The following is an 18,939-nucleotide window of genomic DNA, read 5'->3' on the forward strand; positions in this document are numbered from 1 at the left end:
TACGGTGGTCCGTCTTAGCGCAGCTGTACGCGAAGGGAGCAGCAGAAATATGGAAAAGAAAAACACAAGGAAAAGAAGCGAAGTGGATCGAGCATTGCTTTTACACAGAAACGAAGACGAATTGGAACATGCGAGAAAGTGGTATAGAAACGAAGGGTTCGAGGGCATGGGACATAGGGGAATTGAATGATAACACAGGGCGATGGGGACTGGGCGGGATTTGATTCAGACGTGAATCCATGCAAGTCGAGTCGATGCCATGCCAGTTCGGGGAAGTCGTGCACGGGTGGGAAAATGGGATTCGTAGCGCGAAGATGTACTAGTTCTTGTTGGCCTCGGTGACACCAACGGCGACGGCGATAATGATGACAATGATGAGGACTATATTGGTCAGCTGGGTTCATGGAGGGGTACAGTGGGGCAACTTACTAACGATACCCAAGGCGTACCACTTCCATTTGCGGGCATTACGAGCGCTAGTAATGGCACTATCAAGCTTGGTGTTGGCTTCCTGCACGTTGTGGTGGGTTTCCTCGGCGCTCTGGTTGATCTGCGTAACCGCAGGCTCTTGCTGGTGAATCAACTCCGCAACTTCCTGGTATAACTGACCAAGCTGGATCATATCCTGCTCAATCTTGCGGATAGCAGCGGATCGCTGCAGAGTAGCTTGGCGGGCATCGTTAGCCTGGCGCGAACGAGTACCGGGGACCTAAAGCGAAAACGATATTAGTAAGAACGGCCATGCGTTAAGATTCGCTAAAATAAACGGATCCAAACCTACCGCAAAGCTCTGTTCCTGGCCGGCCAAGACAAGCTGCACACCCTGCTCCAACTCCTCGGGGGTGGCCTCGGGGTTGGCAATCTCGTAACGACGTCGCACCTGCTCCTCAAGGCGCTTCTGGAAATCGGACTGCGTGCGCTGGTACTGCTCGATCTCGCGACGGAGGTTGCGGTTGACGTTCTCGACCTGGCCAGACACCCGGGAGTCGCCGGATCCAGGAGTCTCCTTGATGCGCTTGAACTGGTCGCGCAGGTAGCGGAGAGCGGTATTGATCTCATCCTCAATGTAGTCGACGTTCTGGCGGGCGGATTGGTCCTCCTTACCGGTGCTCGAGTCCAGCAGGGCGTTCTGGGCAGAAACAAGCTGGCCTTCGCGCTTGGTGCGCAGCTCAGTAATGGCATCGTTCATCTCTTTGCACTTGTTCAGAATCGCGGTCGGGCCACCTCCAGATTGCATGTTGGACATCTCTGAAGAGGGGGCTGGGTTAGCGCATTGCGATGCTGTCGGATTTGGTTCACTCACCATATCCACCATTGCCTTGCTCAGCGGCACTGGCCTGGTTGTAACCACCTCCATATCCATAGCCCTGCTCCTGGTTGGCATACGGGTTCTGCTGCTGCTGACTTCCATAGGGGTTGTATTGGCCGTAGCCCCCCTGGCTGTTATCCCCCAAGCTCTGGTACTATCATCGTCAGACACTTCACCAAAGGGCCACATCACTGATTGACGACTCACACTCATTATGACAGATTAAGATGGATAAACAAAGATGACGAGCAAGGGGTTTCAGGTTTGAAGTGAAAGAAGAAGGGTGAGACGGGAGAAGTGGAGTTGCAGGCGGTGGTGGAAAGAGAAAGGGCAGAATGTTTCACTTTTGTTCACAAAGTGATAGTCAGGGGTTTATTAGAATTAAATCAAAAATTACAAAGTCAATATGAATTTGTTCAAATTGGGTTGGAATCAAGTGCAAAGATAATGGTTCCTGCGTGGGTGTTGGCCTCCTTACAGTGGAACCCCTTTGGCCCCGGAATGATTGTGGCTGAAGCTGCACGCTGTTCTATTTATGAGGCTCGGATCGGCGATACGCAGTGGATCGACCCTTGCACGTCAGGGAAAGCATTTCCACTGAAGTACTGGTACTTGTCCACTCCTACTCTCCCGCACGTATTTATGTGTACCCGGTACATGTCACCATATCGACGCTGGGTGGCAACCAAGTCTGCACGTCATGATTGTGCACAGCGGGTCTCTTTTTCCATACATAATTCAGGGTTCAAACCCAGATCCTTGAAGGAAGTATAATGTATAAGATATAACAATAAGGATGCCTAGTTTCCATCTTTACAAGCCGCAGGCAGACATCCAGCCATGGAAGCGCCCGTTATATATAATATCCGCCGTGTCGCCTACGCCACATGCTCAGGTGCGCACCACCTGGTACATGCAGTCTGACCACCTATAGAGGCCAATTAACTTGCACATTTCAAAATTATGACATTCAAGTCAAGCTCATCTTGAGCTAGCGCTAATATTTAGTGGGAGACAGATCCATAAATAGCACATAGGCATCAATTGATCTACCTAGGCATCTAGATACTTATTCCGGAGCCTTCGTAGGTGGGGGTGGGGCCATTGGAAAAAAGAAAATATAACTGACCGTTAGGACATCTCAAAGGACATTTGAAGCATGGATTGCACTTGTTCTGAATATTTAAACATTTGAAAATTTATTTATATAATATAGGGATTAACTATTTACTTCCTAATTTATAGGAATGGATTAACTCATGTCTCGTCCCACATATCTGCCCAGCAGTCTAGACGCAGGAAGACCCTGCTCCCACGCAGTGCAAATGCAAGCCCGAAAGCAAAGACTCGAACAAATACAGATCTACTGCTTCATGGACTGACGACGCTCCTCCTCAATAGGAGCATCGGGCATTCCATCGTCCGCATCGAGAGCGTTCATGTCATCCTCCTGCGCATTGAGGTGGTGGAACACGAACCAGAAGATGATACCGCACAGGAACGAGGCACAGGCAAGACCAACGAACATCCACATAATGGCGGGATCGAAGGCGGCAGGGGTCAGGGCCTCGGCGAGGGCGGATCCGAAGGCGTTGGTAAGGAGGTACATCGACTGCACGAAGGACTTCATGGAGGGAGGAGCCTTGGTGTAAGCGTACTCCAGACCGGAGACCGAGGCGAAAATCTCGGAGATACCGATGAAGACGTAGGCCGGGGTCTGGATCGCGATGTGGACGTTGTTGCCTTGGGCGGTACCGTCGACTTCAGACGCAGTGCAGAGCGGGTGGCCGTAGCAGGGTCCGGCGGAGTAGATCATGTGCTGCACAATGGCGGCGTACATCATGGCCAGGGAGGCGACGACGAAACCAAGCGCAATACGGGTGATAGGGCGGAAGGGGATCTTCATACGGCGCATGGCGGGGTAGACGAGAGTCTCGAGCAGGGGAATGAACACAATGATGGAGATGGGATCGAAGTTCTGCATCAAATCGTTGGGAATACCGTGACCCTTCATCTGACCGGCCTGGGTGACGAAGTTACCGGAGAACTGGCCGTATACAACCCAGTAGATGGGGTAGAAAGCGAAGACACGGCAAGCAATGAGAGCACGCTTGAGCTCGTCAATGAAGTGGTCGTCCCAGGGAAGGGAAACCTCAGCGTTGCCGTTGGCGATTTGCCAACTGGGCTTGGGAGCATCCATGTTGCGGTTCATAATCATCATACCCAAGGCCTTGAAGGCGTCGGTGATAATAGAGCCCTGGGGAGGGCGCACAACGTAGTACTTGCGACCCAGGACCAGGGTAAGAGTACCAACGGCGAACATGCACAGACACAGCAGGTAACCAGACCAGAAACCAATGTACAACTCCATGTATGGGGTGGCCAGCAGAGACAGAGAACCGACATTGATACATCCGTAGAAGATCATGTAGATACGCTGGATGGTCAGGGCAGGGTCGATAATCACGCGCTCACCCTTCTTAGTGGTGGTGACGGCCATCTTCTTGCGCTTATACTGGTCCGCAATCAGGGGAGCAACGTTACTCTTGATACCACCAGTTCCAAGACCAATAATCAGGATCGCCACAATGAAACCACCCAGACCAGCACCGTTCTCCAGAGCGACAGGGATGGAAGTGCAGACGAGGATCAAGAGACCAACGAGGTAGATACCGCAGAACCAGACGATGGTCTTGTACTTTCCGAGGTACTGATCAGCGACAATGGCACCGAGGATGGGAGTAACTACAGAATGCTTAGTTAGCCACCAAAATATCTTTAGTCAACCAAGCCCTAAGAAGCCTTACCATAACACCAGAATTGAAAGAAAGTGGTCAGACCAGTAGCACCCTGGTGAGCCATGCCGAGAGCACCACGTCCCTCACTGCCGTCGAGAGGACGCTGAATATAGTTCTGGAACATGCCAGACATTCCGTAGTAGGTGAATCGCTCGCACAACTCAACAATAGCCACCAGCCATGCTGAGATGGGCAAGTTCTCTGCGATGTGGCGAAGGGTGCGCTTCTCATCGTCGTTGGGCTCTTCGCCGTCCGCGGTCACCGAGAGAGCCTCCTTATCCATATCAAAATCCCGCTTCTCGTCGGTCACAATGACCTGCTCAACGGAAGTTTCATTGGCGTAGGCTCTGGAATAATGAGTCAGACCATTGCCAACATATGGGCATGGATATAGGATGCTGGGAGTACATACGGAGGAGTAACCTCAGCCACCTTGTCTGTGTTCGACATCTCAGATTACCTCACGATCGCAATCTAGTCTTCCAAGGGCACAATGGACGTAGAGTAAAGGGAAAAAAAAATCTAAAGCAACGGGCGACCGCGACCGTATACTATATAGTCAGTTTTTATTACCCAACACCCGAGGCGTTGTGGGGATGAGCACTCTTATCGGCGCTTGAACCGAGGGAAAAAAAAATATCAAGGCCAAGACTTTTGAATGAATGGGACGCCTTCTTAGTACAAGAGCTAGTCCCACTCACGCGACAGAAATGATTAAAAAAAAAACATTGTTCCCAGCGAAGTTCCCGTTCCGTGGATGCGATCGGCAAGTGTCTGTCGCGGGACGAATCGCAAGCCCGTCCATGCGTCAATGTAACCCCAGACATGGAAACACGAATGCAAAACAGTCCTCGAAATAAGTGATAGCGCAGTGGTAAGCAATATGCCAAGAATCTGCCAGGAGGGCTCCGATCAATCAGAACCAAGAAAACCCCGGGGCACGCGATTCTAGACAGGTTAGAGCCAAAAATCTTCCCACCCCGTTCCAAGCTCTCCACCCTTATCAGGGCGAATCACACCGGCAGTACCTGTCGGAGAATGCCGGTGACCAAAAACCTAGCGAGATTCTCCATTTCGGTATACTGCAGCCGGAGTCAGGTTCCAGTGGTCCCTTTCGCCACGAGGCGAATCTTCATCTGAACTCTGAACGGGTAAGAAGTCTTGGCGTCCAGCCGGAGTCAAATCCGCTCTCCGGAACTTTCGCCCATTCCGATCTTCCAATCTTCCATTCTTCAGCCGTCGACGGCGAGTTCGGGCTTTGGGGGCGTTTTTTTCCCCTTGTCCGGGATAGGCTTGTACCTGAGTTCGGTGAGCCGCCACATTGGAGGTATTCCAGGGGATGCGTAGAAGGCTTAGGTGTTTCAATAAGCCGACATGAAATTCCAGTCCGCTTTGACCTCGCAAGGGAATGGAGCAAAAGATGCATTCGGTTGCCACATTGTATGACCCTATCTGCGGCTGTTTCGTATCAAATTTCCCCGCCCTGATAGGAGGCTGATTGCGCTTGGAGATATTCCCTGATTGTCGCCACTTTCAGTGCAACGTTGGGGCCTTTCCCCGCGTTGTTGACCTGATTGTGGGTGTCAGAGCGAACCAGCCTACACGAGAAGGGTATGTCTCGGAAATTGTCTCATTGTGAGCTTGGTGATGCGATGCTACCCCGGAGTCCGTTCCATTTTGTTAGTTGCGCTGGCCTGGGCATGCGGGGGGCCAAAGAGAAGATCTGCGCTGATCAAGGCATTGAAGTTCGAGATCCCGCAGCAGCCGGGAATAGCCAGTGTAAAGCACCTTCTTCATTTGGCGCGTAACTTTTTAACTGTCCGGAATAGCCTGGTGACCCAGACCATCGATTCCGGGGTATTTTTCTCTCGTAACTGCGTGGCGGGTGAGCGCGCAGGCGATGAGATGGTGTGGAGTCTGGCGCTTCTGCCAAGACACGACGGTTCACAGATAAGACGGTTTCGAGGTGTCGAGAGTATTGGTCATGGGGCGGGGAGATAGTAGGTGTAGATTTGGATGTATGAGAAGCGAAATCAACACCTTCAGGACTAAGAAGGAAGCATTATGAAAGTTGAGAGGAAAGAAGTCCCAAAAACAAGAAAACCAGAATTCAGCCTGTCAGATGGGGACGCCTGCGTAAATAAAAGGCCTTGAGACGTACACCTTATCGCTCCGACTTCGCTCGCTACACCGAAAAAGCAGCAAATAGGGAGAGCCCGCATCCGAGTCCCACCGATTCCACCAACGACAAGACTGATTGTGAGGATCGTTGTGGACTAGCTGCTTCGAAGGGCGCGCATCCAAGCCCTTGGCTTCTTCACATTGCGCTCTCTGAAAGGCTAACCAGCCCGTCCATGAGAGTCGCAATCCGAGACCGGCCATACGTTTATTTCTGGAGATTCTATCCTTGAGGTTTACTGCAATTCATGCGGACTTGATCCTTATCAATGAGTGAGATCCGGTTGGTTCCCGAAGCACACGCGTCAGACTCCACGTCGGCTAAGCATTTTATTTAAGTTGCATTTCCGTGCTTGGCGAGATGATCTTTAGAATATCAGATCTGAAATGAATGCTACAAAGGATCATCACGTTGAACCCCGAGGCTACATAGAGCATGAGTACGAATTGGATAGCTGAGGATTGGACTCTCGCTACCGATGAAGATCTCCGGTGAAACCTCGGACGTCACTAGCTAGAGGGCTTACATTAACTCCGCTTCCACATGGGACCGATGAGGAAAAGGTCGCCGACGCCGAGATCGCTGGCCAATGGCTATGCTCACTGTATACAGATGGCGTTTGAGTCAGGGTCAACCCTTACAGGTACACAGACTGTCCCTATAAATTCATGTACTCAAGCCCGGGAAATTCGACTAATACTCAACTGACTCTATTCGCTACTTAAATCATCGTTTCTTCGGTGCTTCTGAACATCCTCCTTATACTTCACCCAATCATCTTGCCGTGGGAACCCCTCACTAGGAATCTCTTTCTCTAGAAAACGACAAAGTGGCCGCCATCCCTCCGCGACATTAATTTCAAGGAAGTCTCCTGGTCGGGATTTCATAAGTTGACGCACATGCTCATTGTGCTCAACAAACAGCTTGCGCCCATTGGCTCCAAAGTCATCATTCCAAGCATAGGTCTGGATCTTGCGAACCATCTCATCACGAGCAAACCGGGTTGACCGGGCATCACCTTCCGTCTCAGTTCCAGGGTTCTTTTCCGCATCCCACGCGTGTAACAGTGTGTCTTCCATTGACTTTATCCATCCATCTTGGTCGCGGGTCAACAATATCACTTTGGCCGAAGGATACGAGGCTATCAGCTCATCGGGGAACATAGCAGCGGGGTAATCGCTCACTGCCTAGGCGGCGAAAGTATATCAGTATCTTGTTTCCTGTTCCTATTGGAATGTTAATGTTCACCCTGTACTCGCCTCCGAAAAGCTCATCGAAGTCCTCTCGATTCACGCGGTTACCTTGCCCTGCGAATTTGGCATCCATGGCTCTCGACCAAAATGTATGGTCGCCCCTTATGAAGTTATCCTTCATGTGATAGACCTTTTCGTAGCCAATCAGGCTGAGAGCGCCGGCGAGACCTAGCAGTGTCAGTAGATTTATTGGGATCCCTTGGTGTTGTGTTGCTTACTCTGGGTACCCGTTCTGGGAAGACCTAGTACGAGGATCTCCATCTGAGCGGTATATTTGTTGCTCACTATGCTAAGGATCACAGGGTGCATTGAAGTAATGATAACAGACAAGTCGCTCTTCGATCTCCTCGCCCCGTTGATGCTCAGATGTGTACTGCTGAGGGGCTAGACAATTGAATGGGCCTATCTGGTCCATGGCATTTATTCTCAATACTAAATACTAGCAGAGGAAAGCTCGACGAGATACTTGGTGCCTCCTGGATCTTCCGTTGAATATCACAGGTCACAAGAGCATAAGCTCCGGTTACTGCCGCAAATCCCGGTTCCCGACGGTTGAAAGCTGAGTCAGATCAGAGTAAAAGAATAACTGAACATCAATCTAATAAACCGAATCTGGCTCTCTGAGCATGAGAGAGTATAGGAGATGGAATAAAATATGCCAAGGTGCATGTAGTGTCCCAGTTGATTCTTGGACAGTGAGATTTCACTATACCGTGCTGATTCAATGCTTATGTTGTGCAGATATGACATGCACAATCACTGTAATGATGAGCCTCCACAAACTCTTACTCCTGGCTGCTGTGGCCGCATCTGCCAATGCATCATGTATATTTTGGTACCAGTCGCCTATTCTTATATCTCCATACTGTGAAATATCACCCTTTCTGACATGGTTATTATGATTTTCGACCAATACGGCACGCATTCCGACTGTGATAGTGATGAATCTTGCGATCTTGATGGAAATAGCTGACCTGAAACCTGTTTATGCCCGGTGCACTCGATTGATGACATTGATAACCGAGGGAGAGGACTAAGGTGCTATCTACTCAACGAGGTCAATAATCAAAGCTACCAGAAGTCGCGATACGAGGATTTGTGAATGGATGCAAATGATTTATCTCCGAGGATCATCACTATAGCCATCTAGATCCTTGATAGTATCGTTCAATCTAAGAAACTGTGATTCATCATAGGCCAAATCCCATCCAGCGGCTCCATCAATTCACATTCAAGCTTTACGGAAAGCTTTACGGAAAAGAAAGATCTTGCTTCGGCACTTTGAATTCTGCACATGACATACATTGCTGCGTCGATGCCCGCACCAATACCTTCAGACGAAATAATCTGTACTATGGTTCATTCTATAACTCTTCTACCGACGGATCGTCACTGCAAAATTTGAGTTAAGGTTTTGTTTGGCCATGGGTGGAGCAGAGTGCCTTTCATGCTTCTAGGGTGAGATGATGTGTTGTGACCGTTAGTCCAGATAGGATGCCTGCTGCGGTCAGAAGCAATGCACCTGTGCAGACGGAGAAGAGGATGCGAAAACGGGAGGGTTCTGACGTGGTATATGGGCGAGTAAGGTTTTCTTCTGGGGATTCGAGGCCCTTAACCATCTGTTGTATTGTAGCTACTGAAGCACCGGGGGATACCTATGTATGAGGATATTGTATTCTGTGGTCTTATCCAGCGCATCTGGTAACAGGTCGTCAGGTTCAATTTGGAGGGAAGTGGCAGAGTGAACGAGTCTATTTTGTACATTAATCTTGACTTCGAAGTTGGTTCAGGATCGTCTTCCTTGTGGTTGTGAGTGACATGAGATGTCACTTGCATCGGGCCGGTGAAGTCCAGGAGATCTGCGCACTCTCAGATCAGCACTGCCACTCTGCTTTTATCTTCCGAGTTTTTTCCAACACGCTGTGTGATAATTAACGTCAGAGTGAGCCTAAGTTTAGGCTTACTGATTGGCAAAGAGACTTCTGGCTTAACTCTCAAAGTATTGGAGGAGGAGCAGAAGGCTATCGCTTAATATCTTATGTTAGAGATACAAAATATGAAGATCAACTCTCGCGATGCCAACATTGCCATACTTCAATTCTGTAATACATCCGTCGCTATCCATATTTGGCGGACAACAGATCTTACACTTGAGTCGGTGTTGCTAATGATGTGTGCCAGGTAAGAGTACGCTGTGTTCGCATAGATAGCCGTATATTTAAGTCTGTGAACAGCTCTCACCCTATAGATCTGACCGATAATTGCAAAAAAGGAAAGAAAAAAGTACTCTCCGCCAAGGCGTAGTAGCTATGTCAACTAGCTCAGTGGGTCGATACGTTTCATCCGCGTTTTTCATTTCCTCTCTCGCAGGATCACGCGAAGCATCAGCGGTGCTAATATACCACCCTGTTAAAATATCAGCCGAGATCTTACCTCTGAGGTAGGGGTCACGTCATATGTGTTTCCAGATCCACTCACCGATGTCAGTTTCAATTCATAGGTTGGATCAACCGCCCATTCAATTCGTCGGACCATCTCGAATAGCAGTATCTTCATCTGTAGGACTGCAAAACCTTGGCCGAGGCACTTTCGGGAGTGTGCATTGAATGCGATGAAGTGGCATTGCGTGGTTTTGCTTCGCACTGTGTTTTGAATCGCTTTCACGTCGCTTCCCCAGCGTTCAGGGATGAATTCTCGAGCTGTAGGTCCCCATACCTGTGTGTCAGTGTGTACACCGAGCGCATTCCAGCCTACCCATGTGTGGTTTGGGATCACGATGTCGCCACCTAGGACGGTCTTGGATGTAGTGACTCGGTTGATGAGCTGGGAGACTGGAGGATAGAGTCGGAGAAGCTCGAGGACGACGGCGAAGAGGTAAGGCATTGAGTGAATGTCGTCAGCCGAGGGGTTTAGCATTCCCATGGCGAGGATCTCGGCTCTGAGTTTGTTCTGAATGGCTTGGTTATTACCCAGTTCCCAGAAGGCGGAATTAAGCAGCTGCTGGGCGTTTTCGTGGGCGGTTAGGAATGTGACCTTGAGGTTATTGCGGTATTGTTCTTCACTGATCTTTCCTTCTTTGAGGGCACAATCGAGTAGGTCGACTACTTGTTCCATATTATTTTTTCCGTAGGTCACTGGTGCGCGTTTTCGGACCGTCTCGCATAGTAGATCGCCAAACTCTTGCATGATAGCGAATGCCACCTTCCGCTGAGGAAACACAGAAGGGAATTTGTCCAGGTCAGGGAAGTTGAAAAAGAGAGGCTTGAAAAGAGTCTTTTTGATGATAGTCTGCAGTTCTTCGAGACGCTGCCCAGGCTTTTCCAATGACTGTTTTTGTAAAGATAAGAAGGTGAAAAGAAGAATTGTAAACCACTTCTCGTAGACATACCTCAAGATCCACACCCATAAAGTTCAATCCCATACAGCTTAGCGCCCAACGCTGAATAATAGCATTGACAGCAATACCCATCCCTACCTTCTCCTGCTCGTTCAACAAGATATCAACAAATAACCTCGACTTCTCTAACAACGGTCCCGAATCTGTAATTCTCCTCTGCAAGCCAGGCTTCATTATTGAAGTAAAAAGCCTCCAATTCTCCCCATGCGCATTGATAATATTATCACCCACTAGCGCTGCGATCACGCTCCATGGAATCTTCTTCTGGCTGCCTGCTTTTGCATAAACATCTTCATGCCGGAACATATCCACGAGGTATGACGGCCGTGTCACAAGGACGTTCCACCGGCCAGCGAACCAGATTTGTACAGCACCATATTTCTCCAGGGGTGGTCGGAGCCAGCGGTCATAGATTGTATCTTGGCCCATCTCGCTCCAAAGGCCTATAAGAGATATATAGATTGGAACTGTGGGTATGTTCTTGGGCATATCGGATGGTATGCGGAAATACCAATATAAGATCAGGAGTGCTGTGATGAGTAGGCCAAGAACACCTCGGGTCCAGCCTAGAGCTGAGATGGAGACTGTGTCCATGTTGAAATTGGAAAAGTGTGGCAAGAGTAAAAACACAAACAGGAAACAAATTTCAGAAAAGATTGATTGCCCATTTATGGTACAGAAGAACAATATTATCGGTGACTCTGCTGACTCCACTCGACGCACAAACTTCATTGACAAGCATGCTGGGAACACAAACTTTACGCTGATGAGACATGCTGACCGACTCTCTAGAAACATCAAGGCACATCCATGGAACTTGTATATTGAGCTCACCTTAAAGCTGTGCTACGGAGAGGATTCGGAAGGTTGAGTTGGATGACAAATGGACTGAAGTCGGGGTTATCAAAGTACTTATCCCGACAGTTGCGCAGTCTAATCTAGGTGGGACAGGTAGCTACCTAGGCTAAATCCATTCATTGAGATAAATGAAATCTGAAGCAAACTCACCAGGTTCCAAAGTTCCAGTTTGCCTACATCTGTATTAATCTACGGAGAGTTGGGATAGGAAGATTCTGAGGTTGTTGGTGTGGATATATATACCTCAAGAAAAAGTAGGAAAAACTTCCGCCAACGTGTATTTAACGAACTAATACTGGGAGTTCAGACATTACTTAACCTTGGAAGCTGAATGTCCATTGATATAATAAGCCAATTGATACCTAGGTAGTTCATATCTTGAAATCCCCCCGGCACTTCCAAGGGGAGGTGAAAGCTATCTAGATTGCAACTAGAGCATCTCACTCTGACCTGATCTACTGGGACCCATGGTTTAACATTCATCAATTCATAATAAATTGAATACACTATAATGACGTACTTTCTAAACAAGACCAGCATGGCCAACGACATATGCCTCATAAAATGCGTTTGGTAGGATAAGATACATGTCGCAAGCAATCAGGGTCGTCACTGGGAAAAAATAAAAAGAAAAAAATAAGGAAAATCTTGTTGATGAAACAAGAAAATGCAGCAGGTGCTAAGAGACTGCCAGGTGGGAATCATTGACTTTTTTCCTTCATTCTGCAACTCCGCTCTCAAGTCTAGGCTTGATGGTGCAATCATCATGATGACCTCGACCTGAGCACCATATCTCCCTTGATAATAACGTGGATATCATATCAAAGGCGAAATTGAAATCAATCCCTCGTGTCCTCGATTCGATCTAATGTTTAAACGGTGTACTTGGCCTTGGCACGGGTGCTACCGCTGTGTGCGCTATCGGTGTGGCCGGAGAACTCGACAACATCGGCCTCCTTCAGGCGGAGCACATCCTTGAACCGCGCACCAATGGCCTCCAACACCTCCTTACCCTGAGCGGGGGTACGGGCACTCTTGTCGCCGGGGATGCCCTTGCCGACGGTACGGGTCCACAGACCAACACGGTAGAAACCCTTGCGAACGTTGACGACCACACCCATCACCTCGTTGTCACCATCGGCCTCGAGGGTCTCGCCAATTGCGGAAAGCTGCGCGTGCAGCCAGAGTTCATCGATCGGGACGGAGCGCTTGTCCTTAAACTGGTATGACCACTTGCCACCGTGCTTGTTCTGCGCGTCCTCCCATTCCGGTCGTACGCCCTTCTTGAAGAGGTGGTAGTCGGCCTTGAGGCCCAGCTCGGAGGTGGGGGTAATGTTGTTCTATGAGGAAAGTGTGGGTTAGTTGTTATGTTAAATATATATTTCTTTGTTGAAGCAGTCCGATTGTATAATTTGTGGTTCTGGGCTGTCGTGTTGGGCACATACGTAGATGCCCCAGAATTCCTCAACGGAGCTGAATGTGACGACTTCCTTCAACAGATCATTCCAGTTATCGCCCTAGTTATCATCGAGGTCAGCGATTGGGGATTCGGTTGGAAAGGCCAGAGATAAAAAACGGACCTTGCCGCTGGGGGGCTTCGTGAACCAGAGTGTCCACTCATGCATGAGCGGGTGCTTGACGTTGAAGTTCTCGGGGTTGTGGAAGACGGTCACGAGCTCATCGGCTGAAGGAGCAACGGCGGGAGCAGTGTTCTCATCGGCCACGGGGTGGCCATTCTCTGCGACGGCGGCCATGATGGGGTTGGTGGGTGATGAAAGAAGACAAAGGTCAGGATTTTATCGAGTAAGCGCTAAAGCCGAGTGAGCAAGAGCAAGTGAGAGGCCTGTGAAGTGAGACCAAACAGAGAGATCTGCTCCAGGCAGTCCAGGCAATATAGCGTGGGGGAGAAAAGAGGTTGTTGGGCAACACGATAGGGACCCGCACCGAAGTTTTGAAGTTCGAGATTCAATTCCGCTCAAAAAAAGCGGCGAAAAACTCTTGCCTTTTTGGGTCGGGCCGCACAGCCCTAATACAGTATAGCCATTACCATGTATAAGTAGATCATGAACGGAAAAGTTTTGTTTGATGATATTCGTCTTTTATGAAACAACTCCGTGAATCCGATTTCAAAAAACAGAAAAAACAAAATACCCGTATAGTATATGTACAGAAAACCAGCGTAGATACCAGACCGGCCGAAGACCCTCTATAAAAAATGCTAATGACTCGCCAATAGAGCATGGGGAATATACTGAAAGTCAAAGATCTTAAAGGTGAGTACACCGGCGTTACTCTTCGCCGCTGTTCAACAAGCTTAGGAAGCAGTTCCAACCTAAAGAAAATTAGTACAGATATCACAAAGACATGGCCTAATAACCAGGTCAAAGTATTAGAAATCACTCACCTAAGCTGACCACATTGACCACTAGAACACGCATATCTAAGGGCACAAATGTGAAGTTCACAGCCTGCACAAAGGGCCAGACCAGCAAATTGGCTTTGTAGCTGGGCACCCAGGAATGGCGTAACTTCTCCAAAACGTCAGACCCCTCCATAATCGCCATTGAGGATAAGAAACAAGTTAATTGAATCGGAGCAAACACCATCTGATCCGCTGCGACACGGGCGATAGTGGTGCCGGCTCTACTCTTGAGATTGATGTGACGCTGGAGAATACGGTACCACTGAGTAGCAGCAGGACCAAACACGGCTAAGAGAATAAATTTTTTTGAGTACATCGCAGGGATACTTTGAAGGGGACGCGACTAACCTCCACCGTAGAGAGCCATGCGACCGGTGCGCGCAAAGTCATGCTTCTCAAGACCTCGGCGGTCAACGGCCTGCTGTGCTAGGACATCTCCGCTGCCGAATAGTACCTAAATTACATGTCAGACGGAGTCAGGGGAAAGGGGTTTAAGAGAGGCTCTTACCGCACTGCTGATGCTGGTGGTCAGGATGGGCCTTGCAGCCAGTTTGGCTTGGTACCTGTATTGATAATCTCGGTCAGTCACGCTAAGGGAATGGGGGCGGCGATAAACAGACCAGCGTAACATGGTGTGAATGAAGAAGTTGTAGAGTGTAATGCAATGCTATGAACCAAAGAAGAACAGGAATGAGGGTTCAAGTGGAAGATCAAGACTGGGGCAATGACATCTTCAAATTGCGGAGTCAACCTGCCCGTTCAACAGGATTAAGTGCACAGTCCACACTCCCGACCCCGAATTAGGAAACCCTTCCGACGGGGGTAGACTGGGATTTCCTTCATGGGATAGGATGGACGTTTAAGGAAAGGTAGTTCGAGTTGAAAGTCGGACTTTATATTCATCTCCTTCAATAATTGATATATATATTTTTTCCAACTCCCCTACATTATACTGTATGGTCCATCCCACCCTATCAGTCAAGTCCCCGATCAAGATCTTGAACCCAAGTGGATCCATCACCTGACCAGCCGACAACTTATCTAATCAATGCACGTGCCATCCAGGCTAGACACCTTCTTACATAATACCCGTACCTCCACCTCGAAACAGTAATAGGGCTAGGGCACCGCATAGGGCAGCCCGCCTCGCTTAGCTTCCACCCGCAAATTTCGGTGCCAAACACCCGTATCGAAGTCTCCGACGACCAATTCGACAAAACAACCCCTTCCCGTCGCCCTCACATACATCCAAAATGGCTGACGCTGCTCCCCGTGGACGTGGTGGATTCGGTTCGCGTGGCGACCGTGGTGGTGACCGTGGCCGTGGTCGCCGTGGTCGTGGCCGCCGTGGAGGCAAGCAGGAGGAGAAGGAGTGGCAGCCCGTCACCAAGCTCGGCCGTCTCGTCAAGGCCGGCAAGATCACCAGCATGGAGCAGATCTACCTCCACTCTCTGCCCGTCAAGGAGTACCAGATTGTGGACTTCTTCCTGCCCAAGCTCAAGGATGAGGTTATGAAGGTACGACTACGACAACCGACACAATGCGCGCACAATTGGGGATCGCAGAATCGCAGGAGAACGAAAGTTCAATGCGACCCTCGGCCACTTCCAATCGCGAGAGCGCAACAATATCACTTTCGGAATTCAAGACTAACCCAATGTTTTCTCGAATTATAGATCAAGCCCGTCCAGAAGCAGACCCGTGCCGGTCAGCGTACCCGTTTCAAGGCCATCGTTCTCATCGGTGACGGTGAGGGCCACATCGGTCTCGGAATCAAGACCTCCAAGGAAGTCGCTACCGCCATCCGCGCTGCTATCACCATTGCCAAGCTCGCTGTCCTCCCCGTCCGTCGCGGATACTGGGGCTCCAACCTTGGTGAGCCTCACTCTCTGCCCGTTAAGCAGAGTGGAAAGTGTGGTTCCGTCTCCGTCCGTGTATGTACCACCTGTGATCTGATGGTTTGCGGCTTGTGTCTTTTTACTAACGGCTGTTCCAGCTCATTCCCGCTCCCCGTGGTACCGGCCTTGTCGCCTCCCCCGCCGTCAAGCGTCTGCTCCAGCTCGCTGGTGTCGAGGATGCCTACACTTCCTCTTCCGGTTCCACCAAGACCCTCGAGAACACCCTCAAGGCCACCTTCGTTGCCGTCGTCAACACCTACGGCTTCCTCACCCCCAACCTCTGGAAGGAGACTAAGCTCATCCGCTCTCCTCTTGAGGAGTTCGGTGATGTTCTGCGCCAGGGCAAGAAGTACTAGGCTATTGAGAATGATGCACGCATGATTTAGTTCCGAGTTTCTTTACCACCCCCCAAATTTAAAAGGTGTTTTTTATTGTGCTGGATCTAAAAATGACTTGCGGGTTTGATTTCTCCCCTAAAAGGCTCCATGGATGTATTTAACGGGAAGGGAAAAGAGAAAAAGCAAGTCCAGTATCAGCCATTACCTCTTTCATGAGTAAACGTAGGTTTTCATCTCCAGTGACATGTCCTTAGTATCACGATCCTATCTCGAATGCTAGGTTCATACTGGTAGCCAACATGAATTTGTTGATTCGAATGAACACCAAAACACCCATGGTCTGACAACCCAGACCTCGGCGCTAGGACCTCGACAAGCTCAGCTGATCAGTTTCAGCTCCCTGAAAGTCATCTTTGATTCACTAAACTACTCTATGTTTGTCTATATAGCATGGGTACTATAGTGGGCATATATGATCGTGGATGTGGTGGAATGACACTGACTCCATCTATGGCGCAAAAGCTCCTGCCTCAATAAGGCCGCTATGAGATCTCACTCGCAGTCGCTCTTTTTTGAGATCGAGACTTCTCATTTCAGCTAATTCATTTCTGTCTTAAAACAATCATTACATACTGATTTTACCCAGCATGGACGATCATTCAGCACACTGGAGGTGTACCCTCATGGGATGGGATTTCTGGAAAGATGCAGAAGCTTATCAGGAACGACTAAGCAGACCAGCACTGAATGAAGGTAAAACCTTCTTCGGACCTTTCACGTCGTCATCTTGGTTTCATTTCACACCCGTTGGGGTTTTCCTATATCTATTTCGACCTCTACTCATTCGCTTCCCACCCCACTTCCTATACCAAACCAGGCCAAGACACTAATTTGATATATCTTAGAGCTCGACCTAAACCTCCACAGACGCTTTCCATTCAACCTGGGTCCTGAAGAAGGGCCATACGCCAAGGAGCAAGAAAAGGCGCACGATATTAACGGAGAAAAGAGTCCACTGGAGAGACCGGAAACACTCCCAACCCCCAAACGTCATCGCAAGCTCAGCATGTCTGACATTAAAGGCATTTCTGGTCTTCGCCGCAGCAAGACTGTGACAGCGGCGACTTCTCGTCTCCGAGATCTTGGTCGTCGTGTTCGTTCCCCGTCGCCAACTCGGCCGCCTCCCGCGCGTGCATGTGGTCCGCGACGTACGCTACAGTCCACCCCACTGAAGGAGAAGCTTCCGCCGCGACAGACCACAAATGAAGAGATTGACGTGCCAGCCTCACCTTCCCGTTCTGAATCGCGACTCAATGTCTCGGCTTCGATGCCAACTTCTCCACGCCTGTCCATCATTCCACTGGCAACCCGTGCAAGTTCAGATGCGGGAGTGATTGGGCATGACAACGAAATAGCAACACCAGAAAAACCACTGCTCAACTTTTGTGGTGGCTCCAAGTGGTCTATCATTCCACAAAATAGAGAAAGACTTGGTCTTGATTTATTCCGGCCATATACTTTCGATAGAGATAAGGATACTGAATTGCGCACCCAGAGTGAGTTGAAACCTCTCTGCGAGTTTCGAAATCTGCGCTCGCTCAAGGTCATGGGGATGATGCAGTCCTATCAAAGTTCTATCTGGCGCGCTGTGTGGCTGAATCCGGAACTGGACGAGCTTGAGCTTGAAATGGTGTTGGAGCCGGAGATTGTAAATCGGAATCTTCAGGGCGAGTGGAAAGATATCAAAGACGGATGGGCCATTGATGGCAGGATAGGCGGCGAACCAGTTTATTTGTGAGTCATTTCCCTTCCAATTGAACGTGGTATATACGGGTTGAGGGAAAAGCTAACAGTTGATGCTAATTGTGGTTTAGTGGAAAACACGGCTCTGGCGAACTACACCGGGATATCGGATACGGAGAATACCTTGACAAGAAGTGCATTGAAGTTGCCAAAGTCCTTGCTATGCAAATGGGACGAACCAGTCGCCGCCTTTCAATCGAGAAACTCACACTGAGCGGGTTCGTTGTCGATGCTGATCCGATAATCCAGTGGTTTGATCCCGAGAAGCTGCGATGCATCCATTTCAAGGGTCAATGCATTGATGCTGGGCTCTGGTTGCCACTCTCTATGAGGAACGTTTCTCTTGAAGTTCCTCAGGAAACTGATTTGCAAGCTGTGCCAGTTGGTATTGTCAATGTTGATTTGAAGAAAGATTTGAATGCTGAGGTGATTGGCGGAAAGAAGGGTATTGAAACTGTGTAGCTATTGATGGGTCATGATTATGGGCGAATATTCTTTTACGTGAGATGCAGCGAGAACTTCGAGAAGATTTTGATTCATGAAGTTAACGGGCAAATACCCACTAGGTATGGATTATGTTACATGCAGCATAACCGAAATGAAAACGATAAAAACGAAAGTCAACCTGGCCTTTCTCAATCTGGTAAAGTGGATCATAAGCAATGCTTGACCATAATCCATTAA

At 49.2% G+C, this 18,939-nt stretch overlaps 9 protein-coding genes across 9 annotated transcripts; 2 read left to right on the top strand and 7 right to left on the bottom strand.

Moving 5' to 3' along the window:
* Nucleotides 1–269: 269 nt before the first annotated feature.
* N7503_002897 (syntaxin) lies at nt 270–1,704 on the bottom strand. The gene is made up of 5 exons (XM_057062444.1): nt 1,517–1,704; nt 1,304–1,463; nt 782–1,248; nt 430–709; nt 270–381 (listed from the first exon to the last, which is right to left on the bottom strand). Exons 1-5 carry the CDS (start codon nt 1,520–1,522, stop codon nt 320–322), a joined length of 975 nt encoding a protein of 324 aa, XP_056926406.1. The 5' UTR covers nt 1,523–1,704; the 3' UTR covers nt 270–319.
* Nucleotides 1,705–2,521: 817 nt separating this feature from the next.
* Nucleotides 2,522–4,595, bottom strand: N7503_002898 (peptide MFS transporter). Its single transcript, XM_057062445.1, has 3 exons — nt 4,520–4,595; nt 4,117–4,454; nt 2,522–4,054 (listed from the first exon to the last, which is right to left on the bottom strand). Exons 1-3 carry the CDS (start codon nt 4,555–4,557, stop codon nt 2,673–2,675), a joined length of 1,758 nt encoding a protein of 585 aa, XP_056926407.1. The 5' UTR covers nt 4,558–4,595; the 3' UTR covers nt 2,522–2,672.
* A 2,401-nt stretch (nt 4,596–6,996) lies between these two features.
* On the bottom strand, nt 6,997–7,848 carry N7503_002899 (sulfotransferase family protein; the record flags this gene model as incomplete). The annotated part of the gene is made up of 3 exons (XM_057062446.1): nt 6,997–7,473; nt 7,535–7,707; nt 7,758–7,848. The coding sequence occupies 3 exons, from the start codon at nt 7,846–7,848 to the stop codon at nt 6,997–6,999; spliced, it is 741 nt and encodes a 246-aa protein (XP_056926408.1).
* Nucleotides 7,849–8,984: 1,136 nt separating this feature from the next.
* N7503_002900 (Isonitrile hydratase-like protein xanA) lies at nt 8,985–9,375 on the bottom strand (the record flags this gene model as incomplete). Its single annotated transcript, XM_057062447.1, is given in 2 exon segments — nt 8,985–9,175; nt 9,195–9,375. 2 exon segments carry the CDS (start codon nt 9,373–9,375, stop codon nt 8,985–8,987), a joined length of 372 nt encoding a protein of 123 aa, XP_056926409.1.
* A 516-nt stretch (nt 9,376–9,891) lies between these two features.
* Nucleotides 9,892–11,530, bottom strand: xanG (cytochrome P450 monooxygenase xanG; the record flags this gene model as incomplete). The annotated part of the gene is made up of 3 exons (XM_057062448.1): nt 9,892–9,945; nt 10,018–10,866; nt 10,928–11,530. 3 exons carry the CDS (start codon nt 11,528–11,530, stop codon nt 9,892–9,894), a joined length of 1,506 nt encoding a protein of 501 aa, XP_056926410.1.
* A 1,136-nt stretch (nt 11,531–12,666) lies between these two features.
* On the bottom strand, nt 12,667–13,548 carry N7503_002902 (eukaryotic translation initiation factor 4E; the record flags this gene model as incomplete). Its single annotated transcript, XM_057062449.1, has 3 exons — nt 12,667–13,134; nt 13,240–13,311; nt 13,375–13,548. 3 exons carry the CDS (start codon nt 13,546–13,548, stop codon nt 12,667–12,669), a joined length of 714 nt encoding a protein of 237 aa, XP_056926411.1.
* A 487-nt stretch (nt 13,549–14,035) lies between these two features.
* N7503_002903 (Mpv17/PMP22 family protein) lies at nt 14,036–14,847 on the bottom strand (the record flags this gene model as incomplete). The annotated part of the gene is made up of 5 exons (XM_057062450.1): nt 14,036–14,126; nt 14,199–14,504; nt 14,565–14,670; nt 14,725–14,779; nt 14,837–14,847. The coding sequence occupies 5 exons, from the start codon at nt 14,845–14,847 to the stop codon at nt 14,083–14,085; spliced, it is 522 nt and encodes a 173-aa protein (XP_056926412.1). The 3' UTR covers nt 14,036–14,082.
* Nucleotides 14,848–15,469: 622 nt separating this feature from the next.
* N7503_002904 (40S ribosomal protein uS5) lies at nt 15,470–16,470 on the top strand (the record flags this gene model as incomplete). The annotated part of the gene is made up of 3 exons (XM_057062451.1): nt 15,470–15,733; nt 15,893–16,150; nt 16,213–16,470. 3 exons carry the CDS (start codon nt 15,470–15,472, stop codon nt 16,468–16,470), a joined length of 780 nt encoding a protein of 259 aa, XP_056926413.1.
* Nucleotides 16,471–17,099: 629 nt separating this feature from the next.
* Nucleotides 17,100–18,717, top strand: N7503_002905 (uncharacterized protein; the record flags this gene model as incomplete). Its single annotated transcript, XM_057062452.1, has 3 exons — nt 17,100–17,205; nt 17,358–18,246; nt 18,327–18,717. The coding sequence occupies 3 exons, from the start codon at nt 17,100–17,102 to the stop codon at nt 18,715–18,717; spliced, it is 1,386 nt and encodes a 461-aa protein (XP_056926414.1).
* Nucleotides 18,718–18,939: the final 222 nt, after the last annotated feature.

The sequence above is a fragment of the Penicillium pulvis genome (assembly GCF_028828015.1).
Source record: "Penicillium pulvis strain IBT 33274 chromosome Unknown contig_12_segment0_segment0, whole genome shotgun sequence".
NCBI classification, from domain to species: domain Eukaryota; kingdom Fungi; phylum Ascomycota; class Eurotiomycetes; order Eurotiales; family Aspergillaceae; genus Penicillium; species Penicillium pulvis.